The sequence below is a fragment of the Onthophagus taurus genome, chromosome 2 (genome assembly GCF_036711975.1).
Source record: "Onthophagus taurus isolate NC chromosome 2, IU_Otau_3.0, whole genome shotgun sequence".
NCBI classification, from domain to species: domain Eukaryota; kingdom Metazoa; phylum Arthropoda; class Insecta; order Coleoptera; family Scarabaeidae; genus Onthophagus; species Onthophagus taurus.
In genome coordinates, this window is record NC_091967.1 from 17090609 (window position 1) to 17110678 (window position 20070).

General features: G+C 30.3%; 1 protein-coding gene across 1 annotated transcript in view; it reads left to right on the top strand.

The window, feature by feature from the left end:
- The window catches only part of LOC111428821 (uncharacterized), a 46784-nt gene that overhangs the window by 2066 nt on the left and 24648 nt on the right, over positions 1-20070 (top strand). Inside the window, exon 2 of the mRNA XM_023064525.2 lies at positions 10050-10136. Within this exon, the coding sequence (XP_022920293.1) occupies positions 10070-10136 (67 nt within the window). The 5' untranslated portion in view covers positions 10050-10069. The remainder of the gene's footprint in view (positions 1-10049; positions 10137-20070) is intronic.

A 20070-nucleotide genomic window follows, 5' to 3' on the forward strand; every position in this document is an offset into this window, starting at 1 on the left:
AAATAACGAACATTTTAAAGCAAATTTCATATTGATTTAACGTGCTATAGGTAATTTCTTATTTTATATAAACCTCATTGCTATGATCTTTTAAACACAACTCTGTACATTTGATTATTATTGATTATAAGAAGAAATTTAGAAAATCGTATCTCAAAAACGAAATGAGATATTATGCTACAATAACAAACAATTTAAAGCATTTTTAGTTGAGATGTAGTATGCTATAAATAAATTCTTATTTTTTATAAACTTCTTAATTATGATTTTATAAACCCAATTTGGCATATTTGACTACTATAGATTTCAATATTCACAAAATCGTATCTCAAAAACGAATTGAGATATCGTGATGAAATAACGAACATTTTAAAGCAAATTTCATATTGATTTAACGTGCTATAGATAATTTCTTATTTTATATAAACCTCATTGCTATGATCTTTTAAACACAACTCTGTACATTTGATTATTATTGATTATAAGAAGAAATTTAGAAAATCGTATCTCAAAAACGAAATGAGATATTATGCTACAATAACAAACAATTTAAAGCATTTTTAGTTGAGATGTAGTATGCTATAAATAAATTCTTATTTTTTATAAACTTCTTAATTATGATTTTATAAACCCAATTTGGCATATTTGACTACTATAGATTTCAATATTCACAAAATCGTATCTCAAAAACGAATTGAGATATCGTGATGAAATAACGAACATTTTAAAGCAAATTTCATATTGATTTAACGTGCTATAGATAATTTCTTATTTTATATAAACCTCATTGCTATGATCTTTTAAACACAACTCTGTACATTTGATTGTTATTGATTATAAGAAGAAATTTAGCAAATCATATCTCAAAAACGAAATGAGATATTATGCTACAATAACAAACAATTTAAAGCATTTTTAGTTGAGAGGTAGTATGCTATAAATAAATTCTTATTTTTTATAAACTTCTTAATTATGATTTTATAAACCCAACTTGGCATATTTGACTACTATAGATTTCAATATTCACAAAATCGTATCTCAAAAACGAATTGAGATATCATGATGAAATAACGAACATTTTAAAGCAAATTTCATATTGATATAACGTGCTATAGATAATTTCTTATTTTATATAAACCTCGTTGTAATGATCTTTAAAATTCAACTCTGTACATTTGATTATTATGGATTATAAGATGAAATTTAGCAAATCGTATCTCAAAAACGAAATGAGATATTATGCTACAATAACAAACAATTTAAAGCATTTTTAGTTGAGATATAGTATGCTATAAATAAATTCTTATTTTTCATAAAGTTCTTAGTTATGATTTCATAAACCCAACTTGACATATTTGACTATTATAGATTTCAATGACACATAATTACAAAATCGTATCTCAAAAACGAATTGAGATATCATGATGAAATAACGAACATTTTAAAGCAAATTTCATATTGATATAACGTGCTATAGATAATTTCTTATTTTATATAAACCTCGTTGTAATGATCTTTAAAATTCAACTCTGTACATTTGATTATTATGGATTTTAAGATGAAATTTAGCAAATCGTATCTCAAAAACGAAATGAGATATTATGCTACAATAACAAACAATTTAAAGCATTTTTAGTTGAGATATAGTATGCTATAAATAAATTCTTATTTTTCATAAAGTTCTTAGTTATGATTTTATAAACCCAACTTGGCATATTTGACTATTATAGATTTCAATGACACATAATTACAAAATCGTATCTCAAAAACGAATTGAGATATCGTGATGAAATAACGAACATTTTAAAGCAAATTTCATATTGATTCAACGTGCTATAGATAATTTCTTATTTTATATAAACCTCATTGCTATGATTTTTTAAACACAACTCTGTACATTTGATTGTTATTGATTATAAGAAGAAATTTAGAAAATCGTATCTCAAAAACGAAATGAGATATTATGCTACAATAACCAACAATTTAAAGCATTTTTAGTTGAGATATAGTATGCTATAAATAAATTCTTATTTTTCATAAAGTTCTTAGTTATGATTTTATAAACCCAACTTGGCATATTTGACTATTATAGATTTCAATGACACATAATTACAAAATTGTATCTCAAAAACGAATTGAGATATCATGATGAAATAACGAACATTTTAAAGCAAATTTCATATTGATTTAACGTGCCATAGATAATTTCTTATTTTATATAAACCTCATTGCTATGATCTTTAAAATTCAACTCTGTACATTTGATTATTATGGATTTTAAGATGACATTTAGCAAATCGTATCTCAAAAACGAAATGAGATATTATGCTACAATAACAAACAATTTAAAGCATTTATAGTTGAGATATAGTATGCTATAAATAAATTCTTATTTTTCATAAAGTTCTTAGTTATGATTTCATAAACCCAACTTGACATATTTGACTATTATAGATTTCAATGACACATAATTACAAAATCGTATCTCAAAAACGAATTGGGATATCGTGATGAAATAACGAACATTTTAAAGCAAATTTCATATTGATTTAACGTGCTATAGATAATTTCTTATTTTATATAAACCTCAATGTTATGATCTTTTAAACCCAACTCTGTATATTTGATTGTTATTGATTATAAGAAGAAATTTAGCAAATCGTATCTCAAAAACGAAATGAGATATTATGCTACAATAACAAACAATTTAAAGCATTTTTAGTTGAGATATAGTATGCTATAAATAAATTCTTATTTTTCATAAAGTTCTTAGTTATGATTTCATAAACCCAACTTGACATATTTGACTATTATAGATTTCAATGACACATAATTACAAAATCGTATCTCAAAAACGAATTGGGATATCGTGATGAAATAACGAACATTTTAAAGAAAATTTCATATTGATTTAACCTGCTATAGATAATTTCTTATTTTATATAAACCTCATTGCTATGATCTTTTAAACACAACTCTGTACATTTGTTTGTTATTGATTATAAGAAGAAATTTAGCAAATCATATCTCACAAACGAAATGAGATATTATGCTACAATAACAAATAATTTAAAGCATTTTTAGTTGAGATATAGTATGCTATAAATAAATTCTTATTTTTCATAAAGTTCTTAGTTATGATTTCATAAACCCAACTTGACATATTTGATTGTTATAGATTTCAATTACAGATATTTACAAAATCGTATCTCAAAAACGAATAGAGATATCATGATGAAATAACGAACATTTTAAAGCAAATTTCATATTGATTTAAAGTGCTATAGATAATTTCTTATTTTATATAAACCTCATTGTTATGATCTTTTAAACCCAACTCTGTACATTTGATTGTTATTGATTATAAGAAGAAATTTAGCAAATCGTATCTCGAAAACGAAATGAGATATTATGCTACAATAACAAACAATTTAAAGCATTTTTAGTTGAGATATAGTATGCTATAAATAATTTCTTATTTTCCATAAACGTCTTAGATATGATTTTGTAAGTAAACCTCACTCTATACATTTCAGTGTTATTGAGTTCAGTGCAAACATTTTAGATATCATATCTCAAAAACGAATTGAGATATCGTGATGAAATAATGAATATTTTAAAGCAACGTAGACGTGAAGATCTAAATGTCCCATCAATACATATCTTGTTTTCAAATAACAAGCATTTAAAAGTACATTCTTTAAAGATTTAGTGTGCCATTAATAATTTCTTATTTTCCACAAACATCGTCATTATGATTGTTTAACCTGAACTCTACATATTCATCTATTTCTTAAAAACAGTTATTTACAAAATTGCATCTCAAAAAGGAATTGGAACATTTTACATAAAATACTCTTTTCTTTTTTCATGAACTTGGTTATGATTTCTTTCGCTGACTCAGAATATCATCTTACCGGTTTCTGCATAATCACAGATTAAAATAGACAAAAAGCTTTTTAATAACTTTTTTAGTAAGAGTCCTCATTATTAGTAATTTCATGGTTCAATATATTGTCTCAACCATTCTTTGATAGCAATAAATAAAAAAGGTATTCGCACTTTATGAATTAACAAATTACTACGTAGATACCTAAACTCATGAAATTGTGTAAATTGCCCTTGACTAACAGAATGACTTTCAATTTCCTCGAATAGCCGAAATAACTAAACCAGCAGCGAGATATCGATTCTCTTTGGTAGGCTGAGCACAATTGAATCGTTTTTGCGGTTTCAGCCCTCATCACCGAGGGCAGGCACCCTTTCCCTTCACACGATTTGAAATGCTAATAAGATTCAATGTCGTATCATATCGCCTGAAGGTCCCTCTAAAATTATCTTTGCTCGTAAAAAATTATACCTTTTTGCAGAAGTAAAATTGATAATTAAAACGATTAGGACGTTTTAAATATACGTAGAATTTTTTTCTTTTTTAATGAGAATCTGGACTATTGCCAATTAGTTACAATTATTTAGATAGTGGCAGGCATGTGCAAACTTTACTCTTGAAACTTTAATCAGCTTAACCGGCTTAAAAGTACACAGGCATGCGGCTACGTCGGATAAGTGAGTTCGAACTGGTTTCAGCTAACCCTCTGTCCTGAACCCTAATCCATCCCAAGGCGCTGACTAGAATAAAAATTGTATTTATCCGGCTATGGGGTTACCTGAGAAATAAGAGAATAAACTTAAACCTTATTTTCATGCAGAACACAACTTTGATCGTTTTCGTCTACTCATACAGATTGTAAATTGACTAAATTATAGAAATTATTCTTGTTTAATTCTTTCAAGAATATATATCTGGTAAAATTAGAAAGTAATAATTTAAAAAAATTCTAATGATAAGAAATGTGGGACCACTCTAAAATAATTAACATGGCATAGACAGTGCTCTATAGAGAGTAGATCAAAGCTAATACCAATTTCAAACTAATTTGCATGTCGATATTTCAAGACTAAACGAAGATATTAAAGAAACCCCAACATTAATTATTAACTTTAACCATCTCTATCTTCCTTATTATTAAATTTGTCTAAGATAAAGTGTGTCTGATCAGTTTTGGATCAGTCTGCGTATATATTATAGTTATATTTCGTTTAATTAAAGTTTTCGTTTAATAATTTCGCCATATCCTTTTATTTTGAAAGCTTGCAATGAAAAATATCGTTTATTACTCGCCCAGAACCGCTTTTCCCGTGTTCGCTTCCGTGCTTGGCTTCGCCTCACTTTGTCGTGCGCCCACGGGAAAAGCCTGTTTTGGGGTCTCGAGATCAAATACACTTTTTTACTTCACAAGACGGTACACATAAAAACGAAAAACAAAGTATGAGTTTTTCCTTCAAACATTTTATTCTATATTTTAGTACATTAATAGATCACCTATCTAAACTTTTATGTATTTGTTGGTTAAATAATGCCGTTCTGTAAATGACTTAAAACAGTACGATATTACAAACAAAGACCACTGATTTTATTTTTGAAATTTTCGGTTTTGTTGTCAAAATGATTAATAATAATTATTATTACAATTAATTACTGTTCTCAGCTAGAATTACCCAGTCCATATTAACTACTATTTTGGTGAAACCATCTGTGACACACATGACGCTAGATTCAATCGGACCGGGATTTGGCGGATTCACGTAAAGTTCGTTACAAATTGGACATCTGCACTCTTTGCCTTTATTCACACTTTTTTGCGTTTGTTTTGGTTTTCGTTGGAGTATTATATATTTAACCGGTTTCACATTCTCATTTATATGTAGCTTTTAAACGTTATCTCGCACTTGTAGTTGAACGGCTCTTTGGAGTGGTTAGGTTAGCACCGAAGAAACTGTTACAGAACTCGACACTTCTGCAAACAGTTTGCATATTGGTCGTACTTTCAAATCTAGATACCGGAGATGATAAGGTGGTGTCTTCAAAAATTAGATTTGTTGCGCAGATCATTTATTTGTACAGAAGACTACGGAATGGTTGTTGACAGCACCATTTTTAATCGAATAGCAACGAAAGACGTTATAAATTCCGGATTTTATGTATGATTTAAAGAAAGGCGGGTGTATGTACCATCTCACATAGCACATAAGCTTTAACGAGACTCGATAATCTACCACTAAGTCAGCCAAACTATGAAGTTACAGTGGCTAGAATACTACTTGCCTTTCCTAATTTTGGAAGTGTTTCTGATGCTATACCTGCTTAATCTACGAACTTGTCCATATTTCATCTATATCAGAATTCTCCTGTTCATAATCAGGGACATTGAAGTGCAATTGTTAATTGCTTCATCAGATAAATCTGAAATCATTATAAGTAATATTATTTTCAATAGTAACCAAAACTGAAATTTTACATTATTTATATTATGTAAATATAAAAAAGAATTAACTAATTAGAAATCTATAATAATTATAGATTATACAGTAAGTAATTATTAATTACTTACCGTTACATGAACTTTACATAGTAAATATGTGAAAAAAATGTCCCTACAAATTAAAACCTAAAGCACTTTACATGACGAGAGTTGTAGTTGTACGTCACTAGAGATTTACTCTACACCTTAAATAAAAAAGTTTCTAAATAACACATTGCTCTGGCAAGAAGTTTTTATTACAAGTATATATAATACTCGCATTCCCATGAGGATAGACAAGCGTTTCCACTTCGTGAATACTTTCGGAAATAAGTGACATGTGTGCTTATCTTAATTCATGTTTTTGCCCGTGATTATTCTTTACATATATTCGCGTTATTTTCAAATCCTAAGCATTTTGTTGATCGTGATCGATGTCAAGCCTAACCTACATTATTATTAGATGGCAACATAGCAGAAGTTAAAAAGTAAAAAACTATTGTAGCTTTAAAAAGGGGAGCTTTAAAAGATATAGAAAACGGCGAAAATTCAAAGATCCAATGACTGTTTAGAACAGAATATTTCAATGGTGTTGTCAGATTATCTTACATATGCGGACAATTTTTTACAAGAGGAAAGTAATAATAAATGAGTACTTTCCTGAATCGGCCTCTTATAAAGTTGCTATTTTACACACATTCTTCTCCTTCTTATCGAAAGCCTAATGGCTTGTTAATTAATTCGTGGTTCTACATCTCTTGTGATACTGAGGTCCAGTTTTATTTCCATCGCTTTGTAGGTCTTCCTATCGGTCTTTTTGTGCATGTTTTGCTATCTGTTGTATATTTTGTCAGGCACGACTGATCCATTTTTGATACATGTTCATTCCATTCTTGTCGTCTCTGCCGGACCTATCTAACAACACCCGAGATATATTGATTTCTGTGTTTCTTTTACTATATGTTTTCTAATTATACATACCGTTTTCATTTCGATTGTTCTCAGGCATCTCTTTATCTCAGCTGTGTCGAGGGTCGAATGTTACGCATGTCTTATATATTCTGACCTTGCTTGCGATTGATATATGTTTATTTCTTCATATTACATGCAAAGTGCACCTGATATTCTTATTGCCTTTATGATTTCCTTTGTGACGCTGCCGTTTATATAACCATATGCATTGATTTGTATTCCGAGATAGTCGAATTGAAACACCTGTTCAATGATATGCTTTTGCACTGCAACTTTGCATCAAATGGGTGATTTTGCGATGACCATGCTTTTCGTTTTATTAGACGCGATTTTCATGTTTACCTCGTCGAATGCATTCTTAAAAGCCGTTGTAGTCTATCTTCTGATTCTGCATCTCTCGTCGTCTGCATAGCACACAATCGTTATTGTTGTTCTTCTCAGTGTACATTTGTTATTTACTACATTTAGGTCCTTGAATATACTGTCCATAAATAGTTGTGTACTGAGGTTGTCACTCTGTCGGATTCCGGCTTTGATGTTGGTTTTTGGCCCTTTCCCGTTCGGGGTTCCTAGCTTTGTCGTGTTATTCGTGTTTAGTTGTTTGGTCGTTTCTATGATCATTGCAATGAGTAGTTTCAGCACGTCGGAGACCCTTACTCCGTGGAATGCCTTTTTGAGGTCCACGAAACAAAGATATCCTGGTTTATTGAATTCCAGGGCTTTTTCGGCTATTTAATGAATAATGATAATGGCGTTTCTTGAGGAATCCTTGTTGTTCCTCTCGTGTGGGCACTTGTTTGGTGATACTGTCAGCTAGAAGCTTTGTGAAAATCTTCATGGTGGTATCCAATAGCGATATACATCGATAGTTGTAAGCTGTCCTTTTCAAGAAATATCTCTGAAAGCTCACTGACTAATTTGCATAGTACTTTGAAACAAATACAATAACTAGGAAGTGGATCGAAGATCTTTTGCGTACTCAAATTCCACTAAATATCACTATTTTCTTCTCCCGATTTGGTGGTTTTCTAGGCAATCCATCAAAAAGACTGTAAAAGACATTATCTTCTTTTTCTGCTGATGAATCTTAAATTTACGGTTTTGTAAGTACACTTTATTATAAAGGAACAGGATGGCAAAAAAATAAAACAAAAAAAAGTTAATTTGTATTGAAGCTATTTTTCTCTATTATATTAACAATTCGGGACGACTTTTAAAACACTCTGAAATTTTGAACTCGTTGATTTCACTAATTGATTTCGATAATGATCAACTGGTAAACTACACATCAATTGTCTTGATTGAAAGCTGATCCTTTACATATTGAAATGTATAACTTTTCCGTTTATTGGGAAAAAATGTACAAATTTCATCATCCCTTACAATTCTGATTACGGTATGTTTCAAATATAATCCTTTCTATTATGAAATGCATCGTTTACTTTTAGGTATCAGATGTTATTTATTAAATTGAATTGAATACTGCAATTTAAGTCTGCTGTGAAAAATTCAATAACACCGCCTATGTACACATTCATATCCGGACTCGAATCGCTACAAAAAAAATTCAATAACTGTATCGCAAATAACGACGATTTATGTTTTTAACAAAGCCTAAACACGCTACGCACGCTATTTATTGAAATGTTTCATTTAAAAGCACGGAATGTGCAGGTTGGAGTTAGCAGGTGCTGAGGCCGGGTCTTTTTTTCGTTTGTTTGTTGTTTATTTAAACAATCCCGCGTTGGACACTATTTTTTGGAAAAATCTGAAACTGGTATAAAACCCAAAACAAAATAGCTTGTTTATTTAGAATAGTGCAAATACAATTCTGAATGGTATTGTTATACCAAATAAAAATAGGTAAATGAACATAAAACGTTTAAATATAAAAATTAAGTTAAAAATATTTATTTGTTTACGCTAAATCTAAATATTTCTCCTTTAAAAAATCTCCACTAATTATTAAGTGTTAGACTTTATAATTAAGTTTATGAAACATCTCGTTAACGAAGAGTTTTTAAAAAAGTTCAAGCCAACCAATTATTGTTTTTAGAAGAAAAAAATTAAGTTTTTCGAACGTTATTTACTAACGAGAGTTTCTCAAGTCTTATTTGGACTACCCTTCGAGCCGTAAATTACAATTAATTATGATTTTAGTCGGAGCTTAAATTTACAAAGTTAAAGTTATAATTTACCCCCAGTTGTTGAGTTTGTGTATTTAGAACAAGGGGACAGCTACAGGCAGTCTCTGTTTTAAACAAAAGCATAGACTATATAATTCAATTCGCTGGAGATTCTTACGGGGCTCAACGTTTCATATTCAAGTTTGGCTAAAGTTGAGTGTGTTTAGCGATAATTCTCATTTGTTGTTACACTATTTAAATTTTAATAATACAATATTATATGAGAAATTAAATTAGTTTACTTTCTGAGGTTACTTGAAACTTTCTAGTTCTAAGTCTAGTGTTAGTTCTACTTTTTGCTCAATAAAAATATACAATAATCTAGCGCTGAACAACAATTAAAACTAAAACTCCTTCTATGTTTGAACGCTAACATTTATGTTTAAATGTTAGATAATATTAATAGTAGGTATGACCTAAAATTTTATGCGTTATATCCGAAGTCCGTCCTAATCGAGGTTTTGCTGTATCATTATTTGCACAAATAATATCTATTATTATTAATATTGTACATATTTTTTTCTTTCAGCTATTGTCAAAAAATAATTGATGAAGAGCTCAAGTATGGTAACGATAACTTTATTCCGTGTAATCCTTCTGAGTATATCATTTCAAGGTAAGAAGTTATAATAGATTTTATATTTAGTAAATGTAGTCGTTTGCACTGGATTTGGTGTAATAATAAATGATTTTTAAGTTTTAAAAGAGAGAAAAGCACATACACAAATTTCCGTACTAGGTTGATCTCTTGTCGTAAAATATTTTTATAGCCCATTTCGTAGTTAGCTAGTAGCAGTAGTTCGTTCATAATGTATTTTGCCAGCAGCGAACATAATCCAGTTTAATAATTTCTAAAGTTCGGAGACAAGCTTAACGGGGCCCCTAAAATTCCGTGAGTAGCTTTGCTCCATCCGGTTAGAGCTCCACTGCTGTTGTACTGTGCTTTCTTGAATTTTACCATTTCCCAAACCGACTACTTCCTACTACTTCCTTTGTTTCCAGGACACTTAATTATGCATGTACGGTTCAGCTGGCACATATTAATAATACAACGGATTATAGCGGATTTAGACATTTTCCCGGTCAAAAACGAAATAGAATTGCCGTTAAATTCTTAATATAGTATTCTATGTAAAATTGACTAAAGTATTCCTAAAATGTTATTTTCCGTTATTATTCTTTGTGACCTTGACCTAACCTTGACGCTCCTTTATTATGCATAATAATTTTCCAGATTATTTGTAACACAATAAAAATATTAATTTATTCAATTGAATCAGGACGTCCGCATTTGATTTATGAGTATAAAAAATGGTCATGTAGAAAGTAATATGGTTAACGTCCTGGAAGATATTTCCCTATTCTCTACTTCAGACTCCAACCGCCAATCTAATATATTACTCTCAACTAGATACATTATTCTAAAAACCCGAAAATAGTATAATATTTTCCAATTAGATTAAATTAAAATATAGTTATAATTAGAATTTACTCTTCAAGGTATCAAAATAATTTTGAACATAATTCTTGATAACCTCTTGATTTAATTTTAAGAGGCATAATTTCCAATTTACATTCTAATTACAATAGGAAGTTAGAGGAGGGAATAAAGTTTAGCCGAAACTAACAGGAAACAGGGCACAAGAGGTAATATAAGCGAGAATACTACTTCTGAAAGTAAATTTAAGTTAAAACCATGATTATAAACTTGAAATTATTTGTGGTAGTATTAAAACTGTAAGAGACCACTTTTAACGATATTATCATAACATATTTTTATAAATTATCTAGAATTATAATGTTCTTTATTTATTATAGCATCTTCTTATTTTGATAAATTTATGCATTTTATTTAGCTATAGAGAATATAGTAAATGAAGTGAATGTAGAAAAAACGAATTTCGTCATGTGTATGAAAGCTTTGGGGATAAACGGAGAAGTAAGATGGGTTTGGAGAAAGACCGAAGAATATATATGATTATTGCAGCTATGGGGCGAGGGTGGGCGATAATAATAAAACATAGAAGGTAGCACAAGATAGAAAGCTGGATAAGAAGATATACAGTAAATGGGATAGTTTTGAATATGAATGAAAGGGATATTATAAGAAAGAATACTATTTACGAATTTGGTAACAAATCTTATGTTGTACGAGCTTTAGAGAGTGGGAGTGGGGAAACAAACAGAAAAATGTTCGAGTATATAAATATAACACTTACTAGTGAATCAAGTCCGAGTTTATCGTGTATACTATTAGAATACATGGAGAATCGTTCCTGTATGTGTTAGGGCGTGTGTATGTGTAAAGGACCTAAAACCAACAAAGCTGCCGCATTACATGTCGAGGAACTAGATGTCCCAATCAGCAAGGAAAGAAGAATAATAGCAGATAACAAATACGGTAAGTAATCAACCTGTCGAACCTTTATCTATCTTTGTCATGTTTCAGGTTCGATGGAATGCATAGACAGTCGACTAAAGACGGGCGAAAATATGGTGAAACCTGAGAAAAAGCACTATCGGGTAAAAAGAAGCAAGAGACACTATACTGCTAGTTTCGAAAAAAAAAAATAGCCCTATTTTATACCGGACGCGACAAATAGTAATCTGTTAATAATTAGTCGATAATTACTTTTCAAGTAGTTATTTGTAGTGGTAATTTTTCAAGTTTCGCCGATTAAGTTTTAAAAATTCGTATAAAATCCAGTTCTTGGAATATGAGCATGAAAATTTCCCAAAGTGTTAATAAGAGTGTCCTCTTTCCAACGAACCAACACTTTTTGGAAAATAACTTTTAGTTTTTGAGAAAACAATATTTAAAGTTTTGATCAAATTTTCGATGTTGCAAATTTCATCGATAATTTTCAAAATTGCTATAAAATTAATTTCTTAAAGAATCCTTGTGGAAATAACACCAATTATTAATTAAAGTATCCTCTTTTTAATGCAAAAAGCTGTTTTGAAAAATCACTTTTAGTTCTTGAGAAATAAATTTTTGAAATAATCGATAATTTTTTCGAATTTTGCAATTTTCGCCGATTAAGTTTTAAAAATTCGTATAAAATCCAATTCTTGAAATATGAGTATGAAAATTTTTCAAAGTGTTAATAAGAATGTCCTCTTTCTAATGAACCGACACGTTTTGAAAAATTACTTTTAGTTTTTGAGAAAAGAACATTTCAAGGTTTAAGAAAATTTTCGATGTTGCAATTTTCATCGATAATTTTCAAAATTCGCTATAAAATTAATTTCTTGAAGGATCCTTGTGGAAATATCACCAATTATTAATTAAAGTATCCTCTTTTTAATGCAAAAAGCCGTTTTGAAAAATCACTTTTAGTTCTTGAGAAATAAATTTTTGAAATAATCGATAATTTTTTCGAATTTTGCAATTTTCGCCGATTAAGTTTTAAAAATTCGTATAAAATCCAATTCTTGAAATATGAGTATGAAAATTTTTCAAAGTGTTAATAAGAATGTCCTCTTTCTAATGAACCGACACGTTTTGAAAAATAACTTTTAGTTTTTGAGAAAAGAACATTTCAAGGTTTAAGAAAATTTTCGATGTTGCAATTTTCATCGATAATTTTCAAAATTCGCTATAAAATTAATTTCTTGAAGGATCCTTGTGGAAATATCACCAATTATTAACTAAAGTATCCTCTTTTTAATGCAAAAAGCCGTTTTGAAAAATCACTTTTAGTTCTTGAGAAATAAATTTTTGAAATAATCGATAATTTTTTCGAATTTTGCAATTTTCGCCGATTAAGTTTTAAAAATTCGTATAAAATCCAATGCTTGAAATATGAGTATGAAAATTTTTCAAAGTGTTAATAAGAATGTCCTCTTTCTAATGAATTGACACGTTTTGAAAAATAACTTTTAGTTTTTGAGAAACCAACATTTGAAGGTTTAAGAAAATGTTCCAAGTTGCAATTTTAATCGATAATTTTCAAAATTCGCTATAAAATTAATTTCTTGAAGGATCCTTGTGGAAATATTACCAATTATTAATTAAAGTATCCCGTTTTTAGAGTTGTTTCGTTAGGAGCAACTCTAAAAACGTAAATCAGCATCAAAAAGGTTCATTTTGTATCTTGGATTCAAATAAGTTAACATATCTTATCAGATTTCTTATTAATTTCATTTTTATTCAAATATCGTAATAATGTGGCAACGTAGGGTATCACTTCAGAAATGTACCAGAAATTATAACCATAATGGCCGGATAGATATGCCGGATAACCGGTATCCTGCTTTTCGCAATATCACTATCCATTCCATCACTAGTTATTTGCATCTGATTAACTCATAATTAAATTTAGAAGTTTCTAGTTTTATTTCTAAAAATTTAATTTTCTCTTTGCTAATACTTTATGTAATTAATACTCATTCCCCCAGATTTTCATCAAACTTTTTAGAAGAACGGTTGATTAATTGACGTTGAGATTAATCGAAACACTTCTTACATTATAAGTGTCGTGGTTTTACTTAGAAATTCCTCCAGCTTTCTAACAGATTTCAAGTAGTTGTGTTACCGTATCAACGAGCTAGGGGTCCTGTGCGATTCAACTTGATGAATCACTCCCATGTTGTCACTTACCATACTATCCATCACTCAATTAAGTCCTTCAGTAAGTTAGATGGACTCGGATGAAATTTCTACCTGGAGTTCGCTAACTAAAAGCTTCTGTAACAGTACGCTTTCGTTATTAGAAATTAAAAAGAAAACTTTACTTCTAACTTTTTTGATACAAAGAATATTATTAAAATGAAAATAAAACGTTTTTGTGATTTGTGAGTTTAATTATGATAACATCTCGAATACCGATTGCTGTTATGAAAAACTAAAAAAAAAAAATAACTTTATACAGAACTACTCATCAATCTGACCTCGTTTCTCTCTTTTCGTGGAATATACATTTGAGAGGAATATAGAAGAAAAATAACTGGGAGTACGTCATTTATAATCCGGTAAAGTTGGCCGCTTCGTATTCGTATCGCCTATGCTTAGTGTAGCAGTGGAAGAACTGAGAAATTTCACGAGATTACCATTCTAGTTCGACTCCATTAAGTCGGTGAAATAAATCTTTTCTTTCCCCTCGAAAATCTTGTATTTAATCGCGAGACTATAACCGAAATAGTCACAATGGAAATTTGTTAATTTATTTCAATGTAAAAATCAGGAATCAATTCTTACACTAAAACGAAGCATCAAATGTAAGTGTTAAACTGTTTAATTGTCGTCAAATTACTGCACCTTTACCTATTTACGCCTTTCCGCTTGACAACGCCAACAGCTAACGATTTCTGGTCAGAGTCCCTTGAGGGCTTTTACTAGCTTGCAATTAAACCCCAGGAAATTACTATAGCAACGTGACGTGTACACTTCCACAAAAGAACAGTATGTATGTATGTACTGGTTTTCGACACAATTGCCCCTAACAAGCAGTGTTACAAAATAATACAAAAATCGTGGCAGTTAGCGACAAGATCTTTATACCCTTGCGCATTCAATATGTTTTCAATTTTGACGACGACGACGACGATGACGGGGACGAAGACGAAAACGAAGTCGACGATTCCCATTCAATCTAGTAGTCGCAAACTCCCTCAGAAAGTTTCCTTTACGAGTCAATTGAAAAGTATTCGCGGACGTCACTCGAAAATTGCAGAGGGCAGAAGAAACTTTTTGTTCGTTTTATCTTAATTTGCTAGTCAGATTGCGTTTAATTAACGAAACTTTTCATATAATAAAGACCGGAAATTACGGAGTATTCACTCGTTTATAGAGGTGTTGAAAGGGGGTGCCCACTTTTTTCTTTTATCTCTCCCTTCGTTTTAATTCAATGCTTTGTAGATTAGGTTATACAAAAAGGTTTATGCTTTCTAATAATTACTTTTAAAATCAACTAATTTACGAAATCTTTATTAAAAAAGTTTTTATTTCTCTCTTACAATACAATTTGTTTTTACTTTAATTTGGTGAAGGATTACCATAATATTTTCCACGCGATCGCGTTATATATAAATTTGAATAAATTCAGATAAACTTTATTGTTGATCGTAATGATTGCGTATGTACGATCGTAATTATCTGCTATACAGATATTTGCGTATTATCTACTTTGTGCTAGTTTTGCAGCGTTCGAATCAGGACAAACTAATATTGCCTGGGATAAACTAGTTTGGTCGAAAATGGAGTTTGGTCGATAGCATCTATAAAGTTCCATTCACATTATCCGGAATGTCACCACTCACCACACCACCACGGACTCGTAACCCCGCTTTAACTGATCAAAAGTCGTTCGTTCTCTGAGATACGAAATTAACTCTTTAACACAGATATTTTTATTGACATTTCCAAATAACGATCATTATTAAGTTTTATGTCTAGATTCTAATAAATTCTCTCTCTATGTCTATATAAATTCCGTGGACACGAAGCAATCAAGTATAACAATACTAACAAGAACAAAAACGTTAAATAACTGAATCGAATGATTTACAAATAAATCAATTTTTCGAGTAAAATAAAACAATACAACTTTTTAACAAACAAGTTGTTAAAAGTTTCACTTATTGCATTTATTGAGACGATTCACGTGATTTAGATTGGGTGTGTAAGAGTTGAATTTAGTTTAATTGTGACGAAACAGGACTTGGTTTGCAATGACTTAGACATAGGTTACCTAGGCTTGACTTAAATGGTTTGGGTTGGATCTGATTTTGGTATGGATAAGTTGGGTTACGTGGTTTGGATTAAAGTTGGTTTTAAATGTAGAGAAGAGGGTTGGTTTGGTTATGGAACATATGGATACTGGTAATGAAATTAGTCGCCAATACTAATAACATTATTCCTAGATGTACAAAATGGTGGAGATGCATACAAAGAGTATTCATTAATAGTAAAATATTTTAAAAGAATGAAAATCAATATAAAATAGATGCTAGATAGTTGTTAAATAGATATTTATTAGGATGTAGAAATAAGGCACAATTATACCTGTAGTATTAATAATAAATGCTTTATTCCAACAGGTCTCCACCCAATTACAGGAATACAAAACAATACAAATGTAGTAATATACAAAAAATAATAGGTAGTAATGATAACAATTGTAAGATATGAATATATCAAAATGGAAAAATTAAAAAAATTAAGACAGATCATTGTTAAGACAAGAAAGAATCATACCAAAATATAGGATATAATCATCATATTTAGTAATCACCGAGCATGGATAATATTATGAAATATTTCTGGAAAACATTTTTTACTACTCAGGTAAAGTCCGAACTGGTTGATGTAAAATCCATGTAACCAAAGCAAGACTTAGCGAGTTATGTTAACTACTTTCCTAAGTCCTACAAATAACTTTTTGAGAAAATTGAAAAATATTCGATTTTATAACATTCGAAAGTTTATAATTATTAAAAGTATTCGTGCTAAACTTTTATTTTTGGGAATGAATAAAATAACCTGGTTTACCAATCTAATCTACAAAGAGACACGATATAATTCAAAGGATTAGAAACGCTGTCGCTGACCTCCCAAGAGTAGAAATCAAAACATCCGTTCGTAGCACTTACCGTAGATTAAATCTGTGTATAAATAACGATGGCAAACAATGCGAACATTTATAAAAAGTCAATATAAATATTTATTGTTGTCCGTTTCTAGTAAAATGTTTTTCTGTTTTGTTTCAGATATTGGATTTTTTTATTTGTATTAAAACCCACAGTTATTATCAATAGTTTTTTTTTATAAAAAGCACTATTAGGCGGTTAGCCAATACTTGAATTTATTAAAGCTGTTCAAAAACAGCATAAAAGGGTAATTTTTTTTTAGAAAATTCGCTAGTAAATAGGCAAACCCAAATAATTGTAATTTTTTCATATTGCGCAAGGAGTCGCTTTGCTCCGGTAAATAAACGACCATATCTGATTCAAATTGACTTCAAACATGTGTAGACGGGCAGGTACAATTTCATTACTAGGTAACATTTCACACATGTCAGCTCTTACAGCTGTTCTTTCAATAAAGGAAGGGTAGGATGTTTCATTGGTAACAATACACAGGGTGTTACATTTAGAACTTCAAAGTGACTCAGAAAATTATAAATGTATGGTAATATTTCCATTATCAAGTATTTCAAGTCTGTTATTCCACTATGTACATAGTGGAATAAAAGTACACTTCGAATACACATATTTGGGATTACGACTAGTCAAGTCAGTATGGAGACCAAAAACGGACACTGAAAAACCTTCAGTTAATGGTAATATGTACTTTTATTCTTTCCTGTATTGTTAAGTAACATGAATATTGGTTTCCCATAGATGCGGGATTTGAGATCTAATTAAAACGAACTCAGATACAGTTATTTTAACGTGGTTCTACTGGTTCAAATGCAGAGAGTGGAGATAACAAGCTATCTGTTCATTAACACGTTAATCGCAATGCAGTACGAGTGTCGTGTCTCAGATTTCCGTGCGTTTGGGCCGCGAGACACGGATATCGTGTCTCATGCATAACATAAAACCCTGTCTGTCGACATACGTCTCTCACTGACCTTATTTCAGCGTTAGTATTCCGAAATTAGATTGCTTGGGCGACCAAAATGTGTATTTAGCGCTTTCATATACATATAAGAAAAGAGCAATTGAACTTTCGAAAAAAAAAACTATTAGGAAAAGAAATGGGCAAGGATTGCAGAAATGGAGAAGAAATTGATGTAGAGTATCCAAATCGAAAAAATATGTTGTGCTTGGATCAATACATTGTAACAAGAAGTCAAGTCACGCGAAAATATATTTAAAAGTTAGATTAGAATTCAAAGAGATGTTTATTTTTTAAAAGTATCTGGATGAGTCCAATTCAGAGCCATAGCTTTTATGCCATTTGCTGCCGTGTTATATAACGCAATTATTATGTTTTGATTGAAAAAGATATATTTGGTTTATTTATAATAATTTTATTTATTTATATAGGGACGTAAAATTAATTTTACCTATTATACTTACACACACCGGTTAGCAATAGAAGTTATCTATAATGGGAGAAGCCCATAAATTCCAGTTTATATGAAGCAGCCAGATTATATTGTTTTCAGCAATTTTATGGACAATGCTTTAATGTAATTTTAATTATCTATTTATATTTCACATTACTTTTCAACGATAACGTTAAAGATAATTGAGTGAGCGCTTATAGCCTAATATTTCTCAACAAAATCAATGTTCCTAGATACTATACGGTACTGTAATTGAATGTTCCAACAAAAAATGTCCTGTCCAAGTAGTCAATATTTGATTCTCGACGTCGACGATTGATCAATAACTATTACAATTTATATACTACATTCATTTTTTTATTATTCATTTTTTTTTACATTTTTGTACCTATTTAATTCGTTTTTCGCGCTTTATATAGCGCCATCATTTTGGTCATTCCAGCTCTTTATTGTATTTCTCCAGATCCTCGAGAAATTTTGTCGACAAGGCGTGTGAGCTGGGCCCTTTGTTGATACCTTCTACCGTGTTGACTGGATCCGGGCGTACAGCACCGTTTCTCGGGCTCCCTTCATATACTCGAATTGTTTTATTTTCATTATTTAGTTCATAATTTAGCATTATTTTCGGGGTTAACGTGGCCGTCGTTCAATACATTCTATTTCATTTCCTCTCTTTCGCAGTTTTTATCTGGTGTCAACCTTAATATGGAATAAAATTTTTTGAAAAAAGAAAGCTGGTTCTACACTTAACATGCCATTGCTCATCAGTTTCCTAATGAAGGAGGTGTTGCGATAGAGACACCCTTTGGTAAGATTTTGGGCCTTTCTATAATGCCATTAACTACAAAATCCTTAAAGATCTATTAGAGACAGATCATTCGTTTAGCCAAAATTTTTTCTAAGCATCGTTTTTTTATTGTGGCATCTGAAGTATCTTCTCGTTGACAACGTTCAATGATTGGAAGGATAGTCCAGAAAGATAAGCAACTCCAATATAACCAGTACATTCATTGATTGTCATAAAAGGTTTAAATCTTTTATCCTCAAATAATGACGTTGGTGACTTATCAAACGCAATTATTGCCAATACCATTGTTATTAATACTGCTCTTTCTCCCGGTATAAAAATTTTTGATAGTTCATGAACTGTCTTGAATTCAGTTCAAGTCGATTGAAATCTTGACTTATCAGAAACAGCCTTAAACGTGTTAAAAGTTAAAATTTCGTCGATTTAATGCTGTAGCTCTTGACAATCTTATTATTGCTGGTGAGCGACTCGTAACTTTTGATATCGGTTCATGAATTCAAATAATTTCTAGTCAAGGAAACTGGCAATAGCAATTTGTTTGGTAACCAAATGAATAAGTTTTACGAAAAATCTATAATATACACTTTTTTTAATAAAAATTCAATTTTTTATGTCTAATTTAAGACATTTTGAACACACGTCCTTTGATGGTATTCCAAACCTAATATTGGAAAATGAACGAAAAACCTTACGGAGAAGCATTGGTTAACACTAAGGGTCGGATC